Genomic DNA, 25,179 nt, shown 5'->3' on the forward strand with positions numbered 1-25,179 from the left:
CTCAGTCACAAAGTAGAGGCTACATAAAATCAAAGAGTAGGGTCAGCGGGTGCAGAAATGACCAGTGTTCTGCAGAATCAGTCACTACAGACCTCCGACCTTCAGATTAGCTGAGGAACAGTGTCTAAAACCTTCATGGAATTGGTTTCCATAGCCGAGTATCTGCATCCAAGCCTTATATCACCGAGTGCAATGTAAAGCATCAGTTGAGTGCTGAATCACACTTTTCCTGGCAGTCCGATGGAGGAGAGCGATATTTGCCTGACTGCATTTACCAGTCGTAAAGTTTGTAAGATGGGGTATATAAGTATATAAGTTGGGATTTTTTTCTTTTTCTTTTTTTTTTTTGAGGAGTTCAGCTCCTTTTTCCATTGAAAGCAACTCTTAATGCTTCACCACACCAAAACATTTTGGACAGTTTCATGCTCCCAGCTTTGTGGGATCAGTTTGAGAATTCCAGTTCCACTATAACTGCACAGCAGTGCACAAAGTATGGTCCATAGAGACATTAGTGAGTGAGCTTGTTATGGAAGAGATTAACTGAAGAGTCCTGATCTCAACCTGATAGAACTCTATTGAGATGAAAAAGAGCAGAGACTGCGAGCCGGGCCAAGTCCAACATCAGTGTCTGTCCTCACAAATGCACATCTCAAAGAATGGCCAAAAAATTCCCATAAACACGTTCCTAAACCTCGTGGAAAACCTTCCCAGGAGAACAGAAGCTGGTATAGCTGCAAAGGGAGGGCTGGCATCATATTTAACCCTATGGATTCAGAATAGGAAGTCACTCAAGTTTATATGCCTGTGAGTGCAAGCAAGCAGATACTTTTGGCAACATAGTGTATGTGCATTAAATCTGTGATTAGGTCAATCCTATGGGAGAACTGCAGTACCTCACCTGGGACAAATATCATTTGGTCCTTGGTCATACCTAGAAACCACTGACTCAATGAAGACTTGTTGTTTTTTAATTACATCCAAAAATCCAAAAGCACCTCCTTGGAGAAATATCATAAATATTGCTCTTTGGTTGTATACATGACCTGACATTTCTTTGCAGGTTATTATAGATTTGAGGTGAGAGTTAGGATTGATCAGAAAGGCTTTAGAATAAGATTGGTCAGAGGTGGAGTGACAGAACACTAAACTGTGACAGGTGTGTTTATCCTACTTTTTGTCTTCCAGTTTTGTTTACAAAGCAGTTATTAAACAGTATTTCATCCTCCAGCAACAGTTATAGCTGTGTTATTACATCACTGTATCTTCTTTCTCCACGGCGCTCCGCTAGACGAAGGAGAATGAGCCTCTAATCTTCATGATTCACACTATGATTGAGAACTCTGCACCAAGGCCACAACTCTACCAGCAAGTAAGGTCTTAGGCAGGTTCTGGCTTGAGTCACTGTGCAGGCATCTCTGTTAGGGACGTGTCACACAGTCAACCTTCAGTTTATCTTTACATGCTGGAGCACCAAAGTTGCACGATTTCGTTCAGCAAGTCATTTATTTATTCATTTTTAAAGTGAAAAATCCCCTCTCAACATGAAATATCAAACATTTAGAGGAATATGCATTTATGAAACTATTGCTGCTGATAAATCTTGGTCGTTTGGTTTTCTTATCCAAAGTTTACGTCCAAGTTATTTCTTGCAGAACTCTATATTTTTGAATGAGGGGGAGCAGACTCAAGCCAGATGTTTCCAGTAGTTGTCTATCCACATCATCCCCTCCACTGTTAACCTAGTTATCATGTTTTGGATGCAGTCAGTTCATCTGTCAGTTGTTCCACAGTGATCCTTCCTATGTTTCACCTATTGCAATGTTTGAAGTGTATGTGACGTTCTTTTTGTTTCCTGCACATCTCATTTCACTGCTTTCCTTTCTTTATGCACCTGGAACTGAGCATGATTTGTGGCTGCAATGAGTGTCAGAGCGATGGCGTCTCCCGTCACACAGCAGTGTTTATTGTTGAGGTTTACTTGGGGAATGCTTGACTGGTTTAATGTGTTTGTATTACAGGTTTGTTTTTTTGAAAACTAAAAACTGACATGACATTTCAGGAAACCGTGTCAGATTTCTTTACAAGAATACCAAAGAATCTGTACATGGGTAGAAGCAGAAGGACACAGTTGGTCAATCTCAGGACAGTCGATGTTTTAGGTTGAGTTATAAGCTGGAACTGCTCTATATTGCCAAAAGTCTTCACTAACCCATCCAAACCGCTGAATTCATGTATAATCGTTTTACACAGGCTCATAAGGTCAACCACCAAGGCATGCAGAGTGGTTGCTTTCAGGAGCTCAGTGAAGTCCACTTTAGTACTGTGATAGGATGGGGCCTGGATGATTGAGTGTGCATCGAGACATAGTGCACAGAGGCTGCCAGCTTTCTGCTAAGTCAACCTCCACAGACCTCCAAACTTCAGCTTAGCTAGAGAGCAGAGCGCAGAGAACTTCCTGTGGGTTCCTGTGACCAAGCAGCTGCATTCAAGCACACTGCCGCTGTACTCTAGAGCAGTGGAGATGTGCTCTCTGGAGTGATGAATCATGCTTCTCCATTTGGCAAGCCAATGAACGAGTCTGGGTTTGGTTGTTGTCAGAAGAACTGTACTTGTCTGACTGCATTGTGCCAAGTTTGGTGGAGGGGGGATTATGGCATGGGGTTATCTCTGTGGACTTGGTTCCACTCTTTAGTCACTCATTAGTAAAAGTAGAATCTCTCGTGATCTGGGAATCACGCTTTTACTCTGCACACAGTTAATGGTACCTTCAAATTTTCCTTGTCACGAGACCACAACATGCTTGATTTGGCACATGCCCTTTTTGATGCACCCCCAAAGGAACTAGTAGCCATTTGCTTGCTACGTGAATTTATAAACCACTGCACTGTGGATCTGCAGTGACAGCAGCAGAGATCATTAGAGCAGGGATGTTTTCAACACACTTGAGCTTTCCCTGAGACCACAGATTGGTAATTTTACATTTCTGTTTATGCACAAACTAAACAAACAGGTAGAAAATGTTAGTCAGTGAGCTTTACAGGTGATGTTAGGTTTTTGTTGTTTTTTAAACTTCTAAGAGACTTCTTAACTTTAAGAGAATTTTTGATTTTCAGTGTGAAGCAGGAGACAGACTCGTGGGCTGTTTCCTGTTGTTACCTAACACACGTCTAAGACATTTATTTGTTAGGCATTTTTTTCTGATCCATTACATAAAGTATCCAGTTAAAATGTGAAGCTGGATCAAATGATCATCAGCCTTTCAGTTACTGTCGCAGTGTGGCTCACACTCCTTCCTTGAAGTCCGCAGCAGTGGAGGACACATTTAGGTAAATGGTACATGGACTGGTTCTACTGGAGCACTAAAATCTACACTACATGGTGATTATGGTGAATCTTAAATCACACAGTAAGTTAGTGAATGAACGCTGTGTTGTGTTGAATAAGATTTGATAGTAAATCTCATGGGGATGTGTTTAGTGAGGACATGTTACAAGCAGTCCATAGACGTCTGCCACAGGAGTCTTTCTCTGAAGGACAGAAAACAAGTCTGTGGCTCTGGTGCGTGTGCTTTAACGCCCAGAGGGTACATTCATCTTTTGTATGCTTTGTAGTAGGGCTGCCACGATTAGTCGACTAGTAATAATAATAATGGATTGGATTTATATAGCGCTTTTCAAGGCACCCAAAGCGCTTTACAATACCACTATTCATTCACTCTCACATTCACACACTGGTGGAGGCAGCTACGGTTGTAGCCACAGCTGACTGTGGCAGACCGACAGAGGCGAGGCTGCCATATCGCGCCATCGGCCCCTCTGGCTAACACCAGTAGGCAAGTAGGGTAAAGTGTCTTGCCCAGGGACACAACGACCAGGACAGAGAGCCCAGGGATCGAACCGGCGACCTTCCGGTTACAGATGCGATTCCCAACCCCCTGAGCCACGGTCACGATTAGTCGACTATCAAAATCGTCGACGACTGATTTAATAGTCGACGCGTCGTTTGAAGCTTTGTAAGATCCCAAAAGACGCAGGAATAAGTAGCAGGATTTAAGAGTGTAATAACGGACTGAAACAGAAGATGGCAGCACTGCATGTACAAGGATGCCAGCTGCCATTAAACCCCGAAGAAGAAGAAGCTGTGTCTGTATCCCAATTCAGGGTCAGCAGCCTTAAAGTACGCAGCCTCAACGATCCTCAAGGGCCGCGTACTCAAAGACCGCTAAGGCCGGAAGTGCGAGGCTTGTGAAATGGGCGATCTAGCCTCCGTTGCGCTGCCCAGGTTGCCTAGCAACCATGATACTAACAGCTGGAAACGTGTCATACAGCTTTGTTTGACAGAGATGAAGGAGAAAATCTTTTGTTCATTTGTTTGTTTCTACATGAGCTTTGATCATTCTCTGTGAGATTAAGCTCAGCTATTGACCGAAGTATATTTTAAAGTAAAGGCTTTAAAACCAAGTTAGCACAAACGTCACTAATGTCACATGACTTTGCCGACATGTGGCCAACAGGAATGTTTAATGTTCTTCGTTATTAAACATTTGCACATAAATAAGTGACATAATATTCAGTACTTAAAGTTTACTCTTCGGGCGCCCCTCATCCGCCGTTTTTTTCCGGCAAAATTATCCACACCCACCGCCGCGCTATGCATTCTGGGATATGTTGGGCCACGAAGTCTACACCGCCATGTCCTTAAAATTCAGGGAAATGAAGGACGCATTTGAGGGCCGCATTTCGAGCAGCCTTCGAATTGGGACAGCCTTCGTCACGTCGCGGTGACGTAATCGGCCTTAAAATGCGGCCTTTAAAGCTGCAGACCCTGAATTGGGATACAGCCTGTGTCCCAGAATTCATAGCGCGGCCCTGCTTAGTTTCCAACAATGGCGGCAGCTAGTTAGTTTTAATATTACTCTTATTATTCTTTCTGGGTCACAAAATAAACGTTTAACATATTTTCAGGCGAGAATGTAGCTGTGTAAACCTCAAATATCGGCTCAGTTTATCAAGACACCGCATATTTTCAAAAGCGCTCCGACGTTTTCGGAGACGTCTGTTACCCACTAGCTCGATAGCTAGGCGGGGGCAAGGCTAACTAGAGCCGTGAGAACACCGGACTCCCGGCAAATCGTTTTCAAACCCACCGCCGTCTTTCACTACTCAGGTTAAACATGATATATGAGTCACTTAGATAACTTAACAATGTTATTGTTTGGCTTTTTTCAGTATTTTATTTGTTCCTGAGTAAATCGGTTTGGCTGAGATTAAAGTTATAGTTTTTACACAGCTGAATAAACATCAAGCAGACAGCTGATTATCAGAAGTGTGAGATGCTGTTATAGTTTAGATAGCAAGGAGTTTATTAAACTTCACCGAAACAATCTGCAAATTTCATTAAAATTTAATAAACTATCATCTTGTCTTTATTTTTAGTTAGCACAGACCTTACACACTTAAAGCTGTAAGCTAATGATAGTTATATAAGAGCAGATGCTGCTGGTGCAATAAGCTGTAGTTTTACGTCCAATGGATGATGATCTGATTAGTGACTAATCGCAAAAATAATGTGTGACTAGTCGACTATCAAAGTAATCGTTTGTGGCAGCCCTACTTTGTATAGTGAACACCGGTCATTTTCTGGGACAGTTGTTTGGGACTGATTCCAACAAAAAGTTGCCTTAAAAAAAGGTTGACTTGTTTCTTGGTAGAGCACAACCTCATTGCTGCAAATCAGACTAAAGTGTAGGAGGCAATATGTAAGAGTTTGTTTATCAGCATATTATAGTTTGCTGAAGCTACGCTGGCGATGCGTGTTTGTACTTTCTAATGTGATCCACAGCAGCCGTGGTAACATCTGGGTAAGCAGCTTCAAGCAGGATTAGTAAATATCAACAATATCCCATCATCACTGCATCATTTCATGCTCTTGTAATAAACAACAAGTGTAATATGAACAATTTTTGCCCACTGTATTCAGGAAAGACAAATCCTGACACAATAATTTATATCATGTGGGATTAAATTAAACACACAGTCAAAAGTTTGGACATGCTTTCTCATTTCATGTTTTTTTATTTTATTTTCATGAATATTTATATTGCAGATTCTCACTGAAGGCATCAAACTACGGATGAACGCATGTGGAATTATGTAGGAAACAAAGATGTGTGAAATAACATGTTGTATATCTTAGATTCTTCCTGATATCCACCCTTTGATTCCTGCTTCGCTCACTCTTGGCGTCTCCGTGAGCTTCATGAGGTCGTCTCCTGAAATGGTTTCCAACAGTGTTGAAGGAGTTCCCAGAGATGCTGAGCACTTGTTGGTCCGTTGCCTTCACTCTGCGCTCCATCCCAAACCATCTCCACTGGGTTTAGGTCAGGTGACTGTGTACGCCATCCATTCACCTTTTCTGCAGTTGGAACCAAAGATCTCAGATTTAGACTTATCTCTAATCTGAGCTGCTGTTAACTTGTGATTTCTGAGGCTGGTGACTCGGATGAATGAGGGACTCTTGGTCTTCCTTTCCTGGGGCGTCCTCATGTGAGACGGTTTCATCGTAGTCTTGATGTTTTTGCGACTGCACTTGGACACATTCAAAGTTTTAGCAATTTTCCAACTGACTGATCTTCAGTTCTTAAAGTAATGATGGCCTGTTGTTTCTCTTTTCTTAGCTGACTGGTTCTTGCCATAATATGAATTCTAACAGTCTGTGTAGCAACCTGACTTCTGCACAACACACCTGATGGTCCCAACCCCATTAAGAAGGCAACAAATTCCACAAACGAACCCTGACAGGCTCACCTGCCGGGTGAAGCCGTTTCCGGTGACAACATCATGAAGCTCGCTGAGAGAAGGCCGAGGGTTTGCCGCGCTGTCAACAAAGCAAAGAGCAGCTACTTACAGAAATCAAAAATATAAAACATAGTTTTTCCTTTGCTACATGAGTCCATATATCTTACTTCATATATCTGATGTCAGTTTGTATCTATAATGTAGAAAGTAGCAAAAATAACGACAACAAATGAGAAGGCGAGTCCAAACTTTTGACTGTTAGTGTATAACAAGTCGAGAAGTAATCCCTGAATGCATTCTGTGACATTTCTTAATATTTTTTGAAAAACTGACCTGGAGCTGTCCGTTGTTTGTGTGGCTGTGTTAGACCAAGCTGAGCAGACTGTGTGAGCAGGACAAAGCAGTGAGGATGCAGGAGGAGAAACTGCAGCAGCTACACAGAGAGAAGGTACAGCTGTGCACTCTGTGCATGTGTGTTGCTCTCTTTGCGGATATGCAGTAATAATTTTTGTGTGTTGTGTGGCAGCACACTCTGGAGACAGCGCTGCTGTCTGCCAGTCAGGAGCTGAGTGAACAGAGTGACTCCAATGCAGCAGCCACACAGAGCCTGGTCCAACAGAGAGATGTGCTGCAAAATGGGCTGCTCAGCACCTGCAGGGAGCTGTCCCGAGTCAGCACTGTGAGCATGCATGCTCTCACACATCACCACCCGACACGTAGGGACATTTATGCTTGGAAAAGCAGCCACAGTTTTATGGAATAGGACTTGCTACCGAATATTTATTGCGTGTCTCACAGTGGAACATCACCTAGACTCCTTATGGAGAGTAAAAATCAGCTTTTACTGGCGTTACTGTGATACATGCTGGTAAGGTTATTGATTAGCTTTTACTCTTCATTTAATTTCCTTGATAAACACCAGAATATACAAACCCAAATATACATTTCTTTACAACAATAATACTTCTGCACTGCTGTTACAGACGCGTTTCCTGATGATTACAGAGTAAGAAAATGTTTTGTTCTTTGACCAGTCACAGTACTGGGAAAGCCTCCTTTCAACTCCAAGAACACCAGCATGTAGTGCAGCCGAAGCCTTTGTTTCCATAGCGGTGTGGCTTCCACTGTGTTTATGTTTGTGACAGCTTTGATGTGAACAACAGTGAAGGAAACAGAATCAGGTGACAGTTATATATCTGCATTTTAAATCTTTTATTTTGTGTTTTTTTTAATGGTGCATGTTCTAAATATAACAAATAAGCTCCTAAATATGGGCTCAAAATGTGGTCATAAATATTTTGTACTTGTAAAAAAGATTTGTATGTGTAAAAAAGATTTCTAACCACTGATATACCACAACTTTTTCCTTTCAACAGCTACTGAAAGTTAGGGGACCTAGCTGCTATCGGATATTTATATAGAGATCCTCCAGCTTCAAACTGTATCACCCTTCAAGGACCTGCAGTTCAAAAAAGCGCCCCTCCGACAGCCAAACCCATCTGTTCTCTGATTGGATTGTTACATTTGTGATTGACATGACATTGACCAATCAGATGAAAGGAAGAAAAATAGGGTCAAAATTCGTACTTGTAACTTGCATGGTTTTTTTGGCTAAGTCCACACACAAATTCTTTTTACACATGCAAATCTTTTTTACAAGTACAAAATATTTATGACCACATTTTGAGCCCATACCTAAAGGCTGGATCTACTCTAGCTACACTGTGAGTGGTCACACACTGGATCGGGGCTCTAAGAGATCCATCCTCTAAACCATACCCTGCATATCCTATGCAGCCAGTCTAATGATAGTAGATGGGAATCCACATGATTGTGCAGGAAGTCTTTTCAGGAACAAGCACAAGTTCAGTCTTTGCTCGGCTGCAGATTTCGGGGTCTCTGGTCCTTGTGTCTGTTGGTTTAGGACTGATGTACCGGGGGAACTCACAGAAATGCCACGCAAACCTGACAGACGAGAAAGAGGGCAAAGGTTCCCGAACCTAAAAGAGGAGACACGGGAAAGAAAACCCGCACTGATAAACACAAACCGACTGCTGTTGGTGTCCTGTTTCAGGAGCTAGAGTGCTCCTGGAGGGAGTACGACCTACTGGAAGCAGATGTTACTCTGGCCAAATCCAACCTACTGGAACAGCTGGAGGCCCTGGGCAGCCCACAGGTAGCACGCACACACACACACACACTCTTACTTTACACGGTGGTTAACTTTGAACAGAATATTTGGATGTGTGTCTCTGTGTGTCTTCAGACAGAGCCTCCAAGTCAGCGGCACATTCAGATCCAGAAAGAGCTGTGGAGGATCCAGGATGTGATGGAGGCGCTGTCCAAGAGCAAACCCCAGCGGAGCACAAATAGCAGTGAGGCCCTCCCTCAGCACCTCCACCATCACATTCTTACGTTCTTGCTTGCATGCGTGTGTCTGATGTCTTGGATACAATTTCAAGGTTCTAAACAGTTCTTGTAAACACGCCACGGTCAGTCTCTTTGAACAAAACCAAATCTTGATCCTGCCGGAGGTTTAAAGAAAAAGCAGCTGCTTCACCACTTTTTGCTTCTGTGTGTCAAAATGTACATTTGATTTGTTTTTGCAGCTTTGCTCGTTGCAGCGTTTCAGTCGTCAGGTCACGGCCTTCGCTTGGTTGTCACTCTTATCTTTTAGAAAGAGCCGTTATAGTCACCGTCGGTTACGTTTGGTGCCCTGTTGTAGTTTCTAGTTTTATGTTTCCATGACAACGTGTCATTACACGGCTCTGCCAACAATACACTGACACACTGTGAGACCCGGTGATGCTGACAGCCTAGCTGCTGTTTTTAATATACACGTAAACATGTTAATATTGTCTTTGCCGTCATTGTTCTCGTGTTGGCATGAAGTGAAATATCTCCGTGCATCCGTGTCCATTTCACACACACAAAGCGTGAAATGGACACGGTGGCCCTGTGTGTGCGTTTTCTGCATAGGGTCCTTGTTATAGACTATTTTTTGTGATTCTGTGATATCGCGTCTTTAGCCTTCTGGTTAAATCTACCCTGTTAATATTCTGCTTTGGCTTGTCAGTAAATCTATGTTGTGTTTTCTGTGCGTTACAAAGTGTTGGATACCTGAAAGATGAATCATCTTGTGAGGAAGATGTAGAACTCCATTTTGCAGCGGCACCTGATGCATTCATGTATCTTCAGTGATCGCAAACTTCTTCACTTCTGTCTCTTTTCTCCAATTTCTGTCTGTTTAATAGGTTTTCTTGGTTCAAAGCCACTCAGCATCCAGCAGAAGAATGAGGTACGGCAGTGTGCACATTACACCCCTGTCACATGATTCTGTTTTAGTTACGTTTGTTTTGACTTCAGAGATTTCTGGCGTCTTTCTAGCCCAACCAAGATGGCTTTGTTTGAGCTCCAGCTGAAGGGTTAGCATGAAGCACGTGGTCAAATTGTTCAGCAGGAGTGTGTGTGATGGCTTTGCTGTCTGTTGTTTCACAGCTGAATAGAGATTGTGTAGCTCAAAGGTTTCGTACTGGACAGGTCGATGTTTGAGTTCAGTGTAGAAATCCGCTCGCTCAGCTGTTTTTGTGGCGTTTCAGGTTTGTCCGTTTCCACAGATACTTTCCATGATGCTGGTGAGATTAGCTTCTTCAGTTACAGCGGTGCCTCGCTATAACACGGTGCACCTTTTGCAGCATTGCTGTTTCGTGGATTTTTTTGTGCACAATTTTGCATGCTTTTTTTTTTTTTACAGCACATTGTGTTCTGTGTCCTGATTGGCTGTAGACAAGTGTCAATCAATCTTGTGCTGTGTCCCCTGTACAGTACAGAATGTGTTCAGCTTGTCCAATTTACATAAATCTTCGATCAGTAGCAGCGTGACTCCGAAGTGCTGCACTGTATGTTTGTAAGTTTTCTCTGACGAACACGACAATGTCGACGAAACGTCGTCACCTGCAGGTGTGTTTGGTTTCATTCTGTAATACTGGACTTTCTACGAAGGTTTGAACTTTGAGAGTTTAAACAACAGAGAAAAGTGTGAAAATGTTCCTGCCTGTGCGAGAAAAGTTTATAAACTGTGTAGGGACGGGTTTTACAGCCTTAACACATCTATAATAATTGTAAAAACAAAGTTGGCTACTTCACGGATTTCACTTATCGCGGGTTATTTTTAGAACGCAACTCCCACGATGAACGAGGGACCGCGGTCCTGTAGAGTATGCGCTCGATGGCGAGTAGCAGACAGAGTGAACAGGTGTAAAACTAAAAATAAAGTCCTGTCCCGTCTCACGGAACCAGATATTTCACTCTTACCGTAGCTCTTTACATGTCGTTAGGATGCGTGTTTACCGCTAACACTGATATGTTCCATTAATAACATACTTATAGTGTAGTTTGTGTTGTTGTCGTTGTGAATGCACCCATAACAGCAAGTCTCAGAAGAACACATTTGGAGTCAGAGTGATGTTTGAGTATTTCCAGCACAAGCCGAGGTGTCTCCATCCCAGTTTGCAGAAACTGGTCCAGTCAGGCTGAGTGTTCTTGGTGACGAGCAGCATTTGTACAGCATGACAGGAGCGCTGTCCTTTCTTTGAGCCCCGTTGTGTTAACTGTCTACAGGCAGTCACTCAGCCACTCAGTCCTCCCAAGGAGGGCAACAGCGTACCCCCCCGCCCGCCTCTCCCCCAGTACTACGACTCATCAGACCGCCCCCCTCAAGTGCCCCCCCACCACTCGCACCGTGGTGGCCCCATGCCCTCCCACAATTATCGTCCTGAAGACCGCAAAACCGGCACCAGGAATGGAGCACACAGTGTAAGAATCGCTGAACGCGTTCATGCCCCACCCTCTCCCGACCACATCAGCCCCCAACATCCTCAGTTTGCTGTGACTGGCACACTTCAGTACACCGAGCCAATGCACCCGAGCTCCTCATTTCACAGGATTCAGTGTTCTCAGCCATCTCTCGCCTTTTATTTCCAGACCCCATCCTAAAGAATAAATTCATGTGCATCTGTTCCTCAACAAGTTCAAATACATCTAATTCATATCAGTGTTATGTGTGCCTGACTGAACTTGTGTATGAATGTATTCTTATCCTGAGATTTCCTTCCTATTGCACTCAAAGCAAGCTCCAGATTACCGGCTATATAAGAGCGAGCCAGAGCTGACCACGGTGAACGAGGAAGTGGACGAGGCCAACGGTGAAGAGAAGGACAAGGCTGAGACTGAAAGTAAAGACGGCGCATCATCCAAAGGTACATTTATTAATCAGTGTGTGACTCTCAGTGGTAGCCTCATTCTCGCTGCACTGTTTTTACTGTGCTTTAAAGAAGCTGGCGTTTCGTGACGGGGTGTGGCTTGGCTGCAGAGGGGGTGGAGCAGTGGGTTCGGGGCACTGATGTCTGGATTGGGCTGAGCGGGTCCCTCTGGCGGGCTGACCCCTGCAGCCGAGCCACAAGCCACACTTATTATAAAAGTTGCCCGCTGGATTTAACTAAGCAAATAGGTTCGAGCCTCCTGTTGGACAGTTACTGCATGGGCGATTATCAGCTGGCAACAAGTTATTCAACCCCAACTGGTGCAATGAGTTGCTTCACATTTCATAAACAACCATGTCGAAAGATGCATATCGTGGTTGTGGAAAAGATGTTAGTGTGTTTGAGAAGGGTCAAATCATTGGTATGCATCAAGCAGAGAAAACATCCAAGGAGACTGCAGAAACTACGCAAATTGGGTTAAGAACTGTCCGACGCATTATTAAAAAGTGGAAGGATAGTGGGGATCCATGGTCTTCGAGGAAGAAGTGTGGTGATTGTGATCGGCAATCAATTAAACGTTTGGTGAAATCAAATCGAAGAAAAACAACAGTAGAACTCAGGGCTATGTTTAATAGTGAATGTAAGAGCATTTCCACCAGCACAATGGGAAGCTCAAGGAATTGGGATTGAACAGCTGTGTAGCCATAATAAAACCAGTAATCAGAGAGGCAAACCGGGAAAAAGGCTTCAGTTTGCTAGCAAGCATAAAGACTGGACTCTGGAGCAATGGAAGAAGGTCATGTGGTCTGATGAGTCCAGACTTACCCTGTTCTAGAGGGATGGGCGCATCGGGGTAAGAGGAGAGGCAGATGGAGTGATGCCCCCGTCATGCCTGGTGCCTACAAGCCTGTGGTCTGGGGTTGCTGCAGTTGGTCAGGTCTAGGTTCAGCAACAGCATGTGCTCCAAGAAGGAGGTCCGCTGACTCCCTGAATGACCAGGTTATCCCATCAATGGGTTTCTTCTTCTCTGATGGCACGGGCATATTTCCAAGGTGACAATGCCAGGATTCATCTGGCTCAAACTGTGAAAGCGTGGCTCTGGGAGCATGAGACATCCTTTTCACACACATTGACTGGCCACCAGAGTCCAGACCTTAACCCCATTAAGACTCTTTGGGATGCTGGAGAAGGCTTTGCACAGCGGTCAGACTCCACCATCATCAGTGCAAGTTCTTGGTGACAAATTAATGCAACACTGGATGGAAATAAATGTTGTGACATTGCAGAAGCTTGTGGAGACAATGCCACAGCAGATGCATGCCGTAATCAAAGCTAAAGGCAGTCCAACTACGTACTAGAGTTTTTTTGGTGGCGATGGTTTTTTGGTCGGGGAATGTATCTGTTAAAGGGTATTAATAGTAAAGACAGATCTGGGCTATCTTATATTATTCAATCAATTCGTCAAGTTTTAGAAGATGTCATTCATGGTCACTGAATGTAGAAAGTGTTTACTGGCCACAGGTGAGGCTTTGTCCTTTGACCTTTTCAGGCCTTCATCAGCCCTACTGGAAAGAATATTTCTCTCACATCTGTGTTGGTAACGTTGGGACCTCATACTAACTTGGTTCAGTTAAAACACATAGCCTATATATTGTTTTTAGTCCTTTTAGTTGTTTTTCATTAATGTGTGAGTGAGAGCATTTTCCGGCTGTTTCTCCAACAGTGTCCCCGTACCGAGTGGGTGTCATCCCCCCCAGGACCAAATCCCCAATGAGCCCTGCCGAGTCCTCTACTATTGCTTCCTACGTTACCCTGAGGAAGACCAAGAAACCTGAATCCAGATCTGTAAGTTTCACCTTTATAGTGTGGTAAATCTGTTGCACTACGAGGGCAAGTCATGTCTGACGCATTTATTCGGAGTACATAAAAGGAAATGAAGCACTCTCTCACTGACCGCTCGTAAATATAGATCAGAAGCAGAATCATCTTCATTTGGTGACTCTGTTCTCTCTCTCTCTATATATATATATATATATATATAACACCCAGCACGCCCCTGCGGGCGGTTTATCCTTCAGGCTCGGGTCCTCTACCAGAGGCCTGGGAGCTTGAGGGTCCTGCAGTATCTTAGCTGTTCCCAGGACTGCGCTCTTCTGGACAGAGATCTCCGATGTTGTTCCCGGGATCTGCTCCAGCTTCTCGTGTTCCTTCTTCCTGATATTGCTGTCATTGGGAACCGCTACATCGATCACTACGGCCGTCTTCTTCTGTTTGTCTACCACCACTATGTCCGGTTGGTTAGCCACCACCATTTTGTCCGTCTGTATCTGGAAGTCCCACAGGATCTTAGCTCGGTCATTCTCCACCACCCTTGGGGGCATCTCCCATTTTGACCTCGGGACTTCCAGGTTATACTCGGCACAGATGTTCCTGTACACTATGCCGGCCACTTGGTTATGGCGTTCCATGTATGCCTTGCCTGCTAGCATCTTGCACCCTGCTGTTATGTGCTGGATTGTCTCTGGGGCATCTTTACACAGCCTGCACCTGGGGTCTTGCCTGGTGTGATAGACCCCAGCCTCTATGGATCTTGTGCTCAGAGCTTGTTCTTGTGCTGCCATGATTAGTGCCTCTGTGCTGTCTTTCAGTCCAGCTTTGTCCAGCCACTGGTAGGATTTCTGGATATCAGCCACCTCCTCTATCTGCCGGTGGTACATACCGTGCAGGGGCCTGTCCTTCCATGATGGTTCCTCGTCTCCCTCCTCTTTCTTGGGTTTCTGCTGCCTGAGGTATTCACTGAGCACTCGGTCAGTTGGGGCCATCTTCCCAATGTATTCTTGGATGTTCCTTGTCTCATCCTGGACTGTGGTGCTGACACTCACCAGTCCCCGGCCCCCTTCCTTCCGCTTAGCGTACAGCCTCAGGGTGCTGGACTTGGGGTGAAACCCTCCATGCATGGTAAGGAGCTTTCTTGTCTTTATGTCAGTGGCTTCTATCTCCTCCTTTGGCCAGCCTATTACCCCAGCAGGGTACCTGATCACGGGCAGGGCGTACGTGTTGATGGCCCGGATCTTGTTCTTACCATTCAGCTGACTCCTCAGGACTTGCCTGACCCTCTGCAGGTACTTGGTGGTTGCAGCTTTTCTAGCGGCCTCTTCATGGTTCCCATTCGCCTGCTGGATCCCCAGGTACTTGTAGCTGTCCTCTATGTCTGCAATGTTGCCTTCTGGTAGTTCAATCCCCTCAGTTCTGACTACCTTCCCTCTCTTTGTTACCATCCGACTACACTTCTCCAGTCCGAACGACATTCCAATGTCATTGCTGTATAGCCTGGTAGTGTGGATCAGTGAATCGATGTCTCGTTCACTCTTGGCATACAGCTTGATGTCATCCATGTACAGGAGGTGGCTGACAACTGCTCCGTTCCGTAGTCGGTATCCGTAGCCAGTCTTGTTAATGATCTCACTGAGGGGGTTCAGGCCTATGCAGAACAGCAGTGGGGACAGAGCATCTCCTTGGTAGATCCCGCACTTGATAGTGACTTGTGCTATGGGCTTGGAGTTGGCCTCTAGTGTTGTACGCCACATCCCCATCCTGATGAAGGCTCTTAGGGTCCCATTGATCTTGTACAGGTCTAGGCATTCCAGTATCCAGCTGTGGGGCATTGAGTCATAGGCCTTCCTCTAATCAGTCCAGGCAGTGCACAGGTTGGTCAGCCTGGTCTTGCAGACTTGGCTGACTGCTCGGTCTACCAGCAGCTGGTGTTTCGCTCCTCTGGTAATTCCTTTGTCATGAGGAGTGTGCATTGAGCCACATGCCTGTTCATCTTAGCCGCTATGATGCCTGACAGGAGCTTCCATGTGGTGCTGAGACACACAGTGTGGTGTCAAACTAGTATAACTGTAGTGTATTTTTGTGAGCTAGTTACAGTAAAAGGCAGCGTAGTCACTTTGTATTCACACATGATTAATATCTACATGAACAACATGATGACCCTGCACTTACTCCAGAGCTCGGGTCGTTAAAGGCCAACAAAACAAAGTAACTGGAGCTGAAGTCTTCTGGGGAAATGTGAACTTCTTTGTGGCAATATTTAAATTTCAGACTGTGCTTGCAAGTGAATTTTTAATCTTTTGTTAAAATGTTGCATACCCTCTCTGAAAGCCACAGTCACAGTTTGAGGTGAAAAGTCTTTTCCCGTGCAGGATCGTCCCAAAAGTGCAGTGGATCAAATAGGATTTGGGGAGAGAGAGGTGGGCAGAACAAGGATGAGTGTAGAGGAGCAACTGGATCGACTAAGAAGAAATCAGGAGGCCTTGTTGCTCCGTGAGAAAAAGAAAGAAACCCCAACCCGCTCACCGTCCTTCAGCAAAGACAATCCATTTCTTATTCTGCAGGTGTGTCTCTCACACACACGCTTCAGTTCAGATGTGACCTCTGCGGTTTGAAATCTGTCACTTAACTCAGGGGTTTATGTTCCCCCTTGTGCAGAGTCGTATCCCAGCAGGAGCCGGTGCAGACCCTTTGGAGCTGGAGGCTGCACTGCAGCAGCTGAAGGTGGAGCACAAGGAGCAGAGCAGAGCTTCTGTTGACGCTGCAGGAAACTGCACAGAAAGAACGCTGACTGTTGCAAAGGTTTGAATTTATTCACATTATTTTTGCAATGTACTCACAATTACAGGTGCAAAGGATCGAGGGAATGACAATAGATGAGTTCAGATACCTGTGGACAACCAACCAAAGCAATGCACAATATAAAGGCTGGGACGGTGGAGTAAGTAGACCAGTGTATTAGGGGGGATTTGTGCCAGAAGGAAAACAGTGAAAGGGAAGATGACAAGACGAGCGAAGGTGGAGCAAGAGGTCGGAGTGTTAGGAAACGAATACGTCGACTCAGGCTGTGCAGTTTGGAGACGAGGTTGGAGAGGCAAAGATATTTAAGGTGGAGCTGCCAGGCAGAATGAAAAGAGGAGGACCACAGAGAAAATTCATGGATGTAGTAAACAAGGGAATGCAGAGGGCTGATATAAACAGAAGAGGATGCAAGGATTAGAGTGAGGGAGGCAGATGTGACCACACGGAGAAGTCACAGCCAAAGTCAGTAACTCTGCACCACTACTGGGCTGGAGTGAGACTACTATTGATAACATTTTCATCCAAGACTTAGAAGCTTCACGCAAAAACAGCGACATATGACCTTCATGAGATGCAAATGTAGACTGCATATTCAGTTTTCTACGTCTTTCTAAGTCTTGTTTTTTGTGGTCTTGTTTCCATTGTGAAAGAGACTGAGTGTTTTTATACACAACACTTGCTGCACTCTGTACACACAGCACCAGAATCATTTTTATTTCTATCTGCAGGAGATGCCCACAGCAGAGGAGGTGAAAAATGGCAAATGTGAGGAAGTAAAGCAAGACGGGAACACGGGCCTGAAGAGTGTGGAAGAGCCACAGGTTACGATGGGCAGATTAGATCATGAGGTACTGTTTTATTTCTCCGGACAGTTGTGTGTAGCAGATAGCAGTGTAAAGATAGTCAATACTGTTTATTAGTATGACCAAACTTGTTTAGTGGTGATAGGAAGGATGTCAGATACTTAAGATCGAGAACTAGAAGGAAACGGCTTTAACTGGGAAACGTGGAAAGTGGGATTTCCATAGAAGCAGGTGGCTGTAATCACACAGCAGCAGAACTGGTGATTCTCCCAAAGGGACTCAGGAAGAGACGAGCCAGTTTCTTAGACGAGCTGCACCAGGAGCAACTGAGTAGACGATCTTAGTGCTCGAGCAGGAATGTACGAACTAAGGAGCTCGATCAGGTAGCTCAGGGCTGTGTTGTTGATCATTTTAAAAGTAAGCAGCAGTATTTTAAATTGGATGTGGAATTTAATGGGTAGCCAGTGCAGGTCAGCTAGAACAGGGGTAATAGAGGCAAACCTCCCAGTTCCCGTCATTTTGAACAGTTTGCAGTCTATGAAGAAGGGCCGAGTGAAGACTGAAATAAAGGGAGTTGCAGTAATCCAGCCTACAGGTCACAAAGGCGTGAACAAGCTTTTCCAGGTCCTTATGCGGAACATAATGCTTAGTCTTAGAAATGAGACGCAGTTGGTAGAAACTAGATCTAACTACAGCGGACACTTTGCAGCAACACACCCAAACTGCTAACAGTGTCAGAGAGGGAGCTGGCAAGGGAACCAAAGGCATCACAAAACTGTCCACGAGGAATATTACTATCAAACACAATGATTTTAGTTTCCTAAGAGCCACTCTTTGAAAGCAGTGCAGAGACCAGGCAGGATCAGTAGATCTGTATATCGTCAGCGTAACAGTGATAAGCGATATTGTATTTCTCAAAGATTAGAGAGTAGAATAGGGCCCAGCACAGATCCTTGAGGCACGCCACAGCAGACGGGTGCAGCGGAGGAAGAGCAGGTGCCCAGGTCGACCGAGAAGGACCTGTTGGAGAGGTATGATTTAAACCAACCACGGGCAACACCTCTAATGCCTACAGTATGCTCAAGCCTCTCTAACAAGATGCTGTGCTCCACCATGTCAAAAGCCGAGGATAAATGCAATAGAGCTCGGACCGCAGCACGTCCAGTATCAGCAATTAGAAGAAGAACATTAAGGACTCTAAGCTGTGTCAGTGCTGTGACGTGGTTTAAAGGCAGACTGGAATTTATCAATAATGTCGTTCACATCCAAATACGCCTGGACTTGTGAAAGAACTATCCTCTCGACAACTTTAGAGATCGGCCTGTGATTCACATAATTATTACTATCAAGGTTTCTGTTGCTGGACTACGGCATGTTTCAAAGCTGACGGGAGGCAGCCAGAGACTGAAGAAGGATTCATTAAACATAAAATACTGGGTCCAATTACGTCGAAGCAGTCCTTGACTATGCGAGACGGGAGGATATCATATATAGGAGTAGTGTTATTCAGTTGTTCAGCTAATCGCTTCAGAGTAAGGAGTGACACGGGCTCAAACTGATGGAAGGTTGATGAACAACCAGGAGCAGAAACAGGAAGCGAGGAAGAGAAGAAACTTTATCTAAGAAGTGATTTAAAAGTTGTTCACAAAGATCCGGCGAGCACGGCAGCGGCATATCAGGACGGGGATTGACCACCGAATTAAAATTTTAAATAGCGTTCAGGGGTTGTGACCATGAGCCAGGATCATTTTTGATAAGAAAGCCGCTTTCGCCATTTTAGCAGCAGTTTGAAATTTCGAGCGGCTGACACATAGGATTTCACAGGATACCTGGAGTTTATCTTTTCTCCACCTCCTCTCATCATGGCGGCAAACACGTCGTAAGGCGCGTGTGGAGTCGTTTAACCAGCGTTGGGAAAAGGCTGTAGGGCGCTTCATTTTAATGGGTGCAACAGTGTCAAGGATAGAGGAGCATATGGATAACAAGGTGTTTGCAAAGTCTTCAACCATATGAGAGGCAGAACAATCAAAAGAAGTGGACGCAGAATTCAGGAAAGACAGAGAGAAATTTTCCACAGTTTCAGCATCAACTACACGTAAAGCAGGAACTCAGGGTGCAGTATTATCTAAGTCAACATGACTGTGGAGTGGTCAGAGATCCCCACATTGTTTATATCCTTGATGCAAATGTCCAAGCCTTAGCGTGGGTAGGTTCATTTACCCACTGAACGAGGTTAAAAGAGTCAGTTAATGCAAGAAAGTCTTCAGCTGACGGGTCGTCCTTACAGCAGACGTGTATATTAAAATCCAGTAATAAGAACACAGCCATGTTTAAAAAGAACAGATCCTACAAGGTCGGCAAATTCAGAGATAAAAGTCTTATTGTATTTAGGCGGGCGATAGACCGCGACACACAGAGTAGCCTAACAGTCAGTCATCTCCAGCAGCTGAGCCTCAAAGCTGGGGTAGGTAGGGGAGGGGAGCTGCTGGAGGTTATTTTTAAAAACCGAAGCTAAGCCACCACCTCGGCCAGTAAGTCTAAAAAAGGCACAGTCTGGGGGGAGAAGCTCGGAGAAGGGGATGGACTCACCGGGGCGAATCCAGGTCTCCGTCAGGAGTAAAACGTCCAGTCCAGTAGTGAGGAAAAAGTCATTTAAAAGAAAGGTCTTGTTCGCCAGTCACCTGACATTTAGTAAAGCCATACGAGTCCAGGCAGCTAGGTCACCACTGGTAGCACGTCGCAGAGCGCTTAGGTTGTTGTGATGGACGCCACGTCTGGAGGACGTAATCCAGGGTCGAACAGGAAGGCATGCCACTGGAAGGGCTGGGTAGGCTTGTAATCAGCGGGGCAGATCCACCGATGGCTCAGTAGTTTAGCATCAAAGCGGTCTCCGGAGGAGGGGAGGAAGCGTAGACGGCCAGCATATGGATAATCCGTAGCCTTTGCTTTAAGGTAAGCCTTGAGGCGGACGCGGAGACCCCTCCTTTTACCCCGTTTCCTGTAACGTTTCTTGTGCAGGTTGGGAAGGGGTAACCAGGAAATACTGGTGGAGGAGTCTAGCCGTAACAGGGTGGCGTCACCCAGGTTCCAGCATGGATCGAGCGATGCCAGTAAGAGAATCGGAGATTTAAAAGCGTTTGTCTGTCGTAGGTTATTATTGCACAACCACACGATGAGCATAAAACCAAAAAAATAAGGAGTACTATGCCAAAGTCCAGTAAAAGGGGAAGGAAAGGTAGAAAGCAGAAGCACAGGCGAGGACGGCCAGCCACACACACCGGCGCCATCTCAAGAAATGATGATGTCAATAATGCTGACTCAGAATGACATTAGTCGCCCTTTAACAGGCTTCAGCTGTCTGTACCAACTCCAACAGCACACTTCATATCATACAGTCGTAGCTGTTGTGTAAAAACAGCCACAGTCAGTTTGCTTTGAATCATTTCTTAAACTGACACTGCATTTATTTCCAACCTTCAGATCCCTGCATTCTCTCATGAAAGTGAATCTGTGTTTTAGCTGTGTGAGAGTCAAAAGGTGGTGATCCTGGACTTGGGCACGGAGCCTCAGCGGGTGGAGATTGTGAACCTTGAGCCCTTCGAGGACGATGAAAGCCGAGAGCAAGATCTGACCAGCTCACCTACAAATGCCACCACTGAAAACAGGTGTCTGTGTGTGTCTGTGGGTGTCTGTGTGTGTGTCTGTTTGTGTCTGTGGGTGTCTGTGGGTGTACCTATCTTTGCACTGACACAACAGCTTAGAGCTACATTGGAAACACAGCTCACTGGAGCACCAACTCGATAGTATTTGTTCTCTGCTGTCATTACAGAGAAAAGCAAAACAAGATGCTGTAAAAATACTGAGCTACAGTCTGATGTCCATCATTGAAACTAATCAGTCGTTATGACCTGTTCTGCTTCTACCAACTGTAGCTTCCAGATTGTTGAGCCTGAGACTCCAAGCCCTGAGCCCGAGGTCGAAGAGATGACACAACCGTCGAGGGGAGATAAGAACCTCGGGAAGAGCCTGGATTCATACAACCAGCTGACAGCAGACAACAAAAAACACAACAACAGTATTTTGGCATGTAAGTCAAAAGTCTTTCAAAGACATTAACTCATCACACGTGAAAACATTTACACTGGTTAATCTTACGGCTTACATATGTCTCATGTATATCGAGATCATCTTTTTTAAACCGACGTTAGTAAAAACTGATTCTCAGGTTAGTTTCATTTTTCCACTGGACATTTTGACCTGATACCAAAGTATCTTTGAACACTACAAACAAGACTAATTTATTTCAGCAGTAACTTTAGCTACGCTCTGTATCCTCACCAATCCTGTGTCATTATCCATGTTTCTGTGTGTACGTATGAGGGAAAGTTCAACGTTGAAAACTGAAATAAGTCAGAAATGTTGTGTGCTGACATCATCGTGGGGCGTTGCACAGGTACATTTAGAAATATACGAGTTATCCAACAGTCGGTGGATATTTTGGCATTGCATAACCAGAATTACAGCTTATTGATTACTAAGCGGAGAAATCACTTTATTTATATTATTGCAACATGTGAATAGATAATACATTTGATCAAATGTGTCATTGAACTTTGGCAGATCTACATTAAGCTAAAAGTATAAGATAAGAAGACTGAAGTGTCGGGGCTGAAACCTTTGCTGCATGAGGAACTTATCCTTGTTCTTCTTCACGCTAACAGCTGCTGCCAGAGGCTTCAGGCTGTGATGTTTACTGTACACCAATCAAGAAGGATAAGCGTGACCCCTCTTATGCTTTCCTGCCTTTAGAAAGCATCTACATGAGTCTTACGTGACCACTTGTGGTTCGATCTAACTTTCCTCTCTGTGTATATAGAAATAAGTGTTTTCATTTTACATGCACCTTTATGCTGCGTCTAACCTGAAGCTGGAATAACTCAGGTGGCTGCTTTCAGTTTTTTTGTTGTATTGGCTGTAGAGGTGGAAGAAAAGCCCACTCTGTGTGTGTTTTGCTGCAGCTGTGAGATGTTCATTCTGATGGCTTTTGTCGTCATGGACCCTGTGACTGTTTTAGGGAGATGAATATTGACCACTGGGCATCTCGCGGTTCAGAAAGCCATAGAATACTGTCATGGTCCTGCGGCCATGACTCAGTGACTTTGTGTTTGTGTTCCTTATTGTTATTATTCTCTTTATTATTCTTGGGCTGTTTTGGGATGGTTTGTGTTTTGGGATTTTAGATACTGGGTTTTGGGTTTGTGCTCCCTCTATTGGTCCCTGGTGTTAGTGTTCCCCTGTCTCGTCAGGTTAATCAGGTCCAGCTGTGTCTCCCACCTGTGTGTGATTTCCCAGTGTCTCTTTGTGTACTTATAGTGTGTGTTTTCCTCTGCTCCTCGTCGCGTCGTCTGTGTTCATACCCTGTGAAATCCCCTGCGTGCTCTCCCTGCTGTTCTCCCTTCATGTTCAGGTTTGCCACTCCTTTGTGTAGTTTCACCCAGTTTAGTTCATCCTTAGTTCTGTTTTGCCATCTCCACTTTATGTTTGATATTGTCAATAAATCGCCTTCACATCTGAGTAAGTGCTGCATTTGAGTCCTCCTTTCCACTCTTCACACGGCCGCTGCCCCGGACCGTGACAAATACACTGTAATGGAGAGATAAGAGAAATACAAGGAAGCTACACAAGACACATGTTTTCTGCTTTGAATGGTTTGAAATGTTTGGAAATGCCAAAATTCTTCTTTCCCCTTCCCCACATCTGTCTCAGAGCCTACAGACATTCTTGGACTTGAAGCTTGGTTTGTCCTCTACGGCAGTGTTTCCCAGCCTTTTGGAGCCACGGCAAATATTTCATGTTAGAAAAATTACACTAAACAAAAATGTCACAAAAAGCATATTAATAATTTCCCCCCGCGCAGCAGGTATAGCTGACTTGGCTCAGGTTGTGCCCAGCATAGCTTCTTTGCTTTCTTCTGACCACTACTCCTGCCAGGGCCTTCATCTGGGTCGGAGTTTTCTGCAGGACCAAGTCAGCCTGACTGGTTCTTTTCAAATATTTATCTGTTACGCGCTGCTATGGGCTCAAAATGTGGTCATAAATATTTTGTATGTGTAAAAAAGATTTGTGTGTGTGTAAAAAAGATTTGTGTGTGCGTAAAAAAGATTTGTGTGTGTGTGTAAAAAAGAATTTGTGTGTGGACTTAGAAAAAAAAAAACCATGCAAGTTACAAGTACGGATTTTGACCCTATTTTTCTTCCTTTCATCTGATTGGTCAATGTCATGTCAATCACAAATGTAACAATCCAATCAGAGAACAGATGGGTTTGGCTGTCGGAGGGGAGCTTTTTTTGAACTGCAGGTCCTTGAAGGGTGATACAGTTTGAAGCTGGAGGATCTCTATATAAATATCCGATAGCAGCTAGGTCCCCTAACTTTCAGTAGCTGTTGAAAGGAAAAAGTTGTGGTATATCAGTGGTTAGAAATACCATTATTACTTTAGGATTAGTTTAACACAAAGTCAGGGCTGACCTGGGACCATTACTGTGAGTCACAGTGCGCAGCATAAAAGTCCTTTCACATCGGACGCAGGATGTGCTGCTAATGCTAACTGCTAACTAAAAGCAAAGGATCCAGAATTTGTTACGCTGGCTGCTGGGCTCTGTGTGCAGCAGCTCTACCTGTACTAGATGCACCTGCTCCTTGTCTTTTCTATCTCTGACTTTATGTCCTCTACAAGTGTTTTTTTTTTTTGCTGGTTCTTCAAATGTTCAATAAAAACATGTATGCTAATTCATAACGAAGAAAGCTTTGTAATGAAGACTGTCATTTCCAAAACACTGCCCGCCCCCACCCCGCGGTCCGCAGCGCTGTTGAAAAGGCTGTGGAAGTCCCTGTATTAAACACGTAGACCTGTGACACAAAAATCACCAAACTCGGACGACCACAGACTGTTTTCCTTCGTGGTGATGAAGGAAAACGCTGGGTTGGCATGTAAAAGGGCATTTATTCCCTTCAAAGACCTGCAGTTCAAAAAAAGCGCCCCTCCGACAGCCAAACCCATCTGTTCTCTGATTGGATTGTTACATTTGTGATTGACATGACATTGACCAATCAGATGAAAGGAAGAAAAATAGGGTCAAAATCCGTACTTGTAACTTGCAGGGTTTTTTTTCTAAGTCCACACACAAATATTTTTTACGCACACACAAATTCTTTTTTACACATACAAATCTTTTTTACAAGTACAAAATATTTATGACCACATTTTGAGCCCATACGCTGCGTCGTCTCACAGCATGACGATTATGTCATTTCTTCTTCTGTTTTACTGGCAGTTGACAACCCATTTATTAGACCAGGTAGTTGTACTGCCCTCTAGTGGAAGAGAATGTAATTGTTCTGCCCGTTACTCACGCCAATCACTTAGAGCAGGGGTGTCCAACTCCAGGCCTCGAGGGCCGGTGTTCTGCAGGTTTTAGATCTCACCCTGGGTCATCACATCTGAATCAAATGATTAGTTCATTATCAGGTCTGTGAAGAACTTCAAGACATGTTGAGGAGGTCATTTAGCCATTTAAATAGGCTGTGTTGGATCAAGGATCTAAAACCTGCAGGAAACCAGCTTAGAGTACTAATCAGGTAGAACCAGAGGCTGTATCCCAATTCAGGGTCTGCAGCCTTAAA

General features: G+C 44.6%; 1 protein-coding gene across 1 annotated transcript in view; it reads left to right on the forward strand.

The window, feature by feature from the left end:
- LOC146650304 (pleckstrin homology domain-containing family A member 5-like) overlaps positions 1-25,179 on the forward strand; it is a 160,744-nt gene that overhangs the window by 127,260 nt on the left and 8,305 nt on the right. The window contains exons 17-29 of the mRNA XM_085386144.1: positions 1,289-1,378; positions 7,165-7,245; positions 7,324-7,476; positions 8,872-8,973; positions 9,064-9,172; positions 10,052-10,095; positions 11,926-12,055; positions 13,782-13,903; positions 16,264-16,455; positions 16,550-16,693; positions 17,422-17,541; positions 21,016-21,161; positions 21,429-21,583. Coding sequence (XP_085242270.1) covers positions 1,289-1,378; positions 7,165-7,245; positions 7,324-7,476; positions 8,872-8,973; positions 9,064-9,172; positions 10,052-10,095; positions 11,926-12,055; positions 13,782-13,903; positions 16,264-16,455; positions 16,550-16,693; positions 17,422-17,541; positions 21,016-21,161; positions 21,429-21,583 — 1,588 coding nt within the window. The remainder of the gene's footprint in view (positions 1-1,288; positions 1,379-7,164; positions 7,246-7,323; positions 7,477-8,871; positions 8,974-9,063; positions 9,173-10,051; positions 10,096-11,925; positions 12,056-13,781; positions 13,904-16,263; positions 16,456-16,549; positions 16,694-17,421; positions 17,542-21,015; positions 21,162-21,428; positions 21,584-25,179) is intronic.

The sequence above is a fragment of the Rhamphochromis longiceps genome, linkage group LG17 (assembly GCF_057381845.1).
Source record: "Rhamphochromis longiceps isolate RC_006_pf linkage group LG17, R_longiceps_female_GT1.1, whole genome shotgun sequence".
NCBI classification, from domain to species: domain Eukaryota; kingdom Metazoa; phylum Chordata; class Actinopteri; order Cichliformes; family Cichlidae; genus Rhamphochromis; species Rhamphochromis longiceps.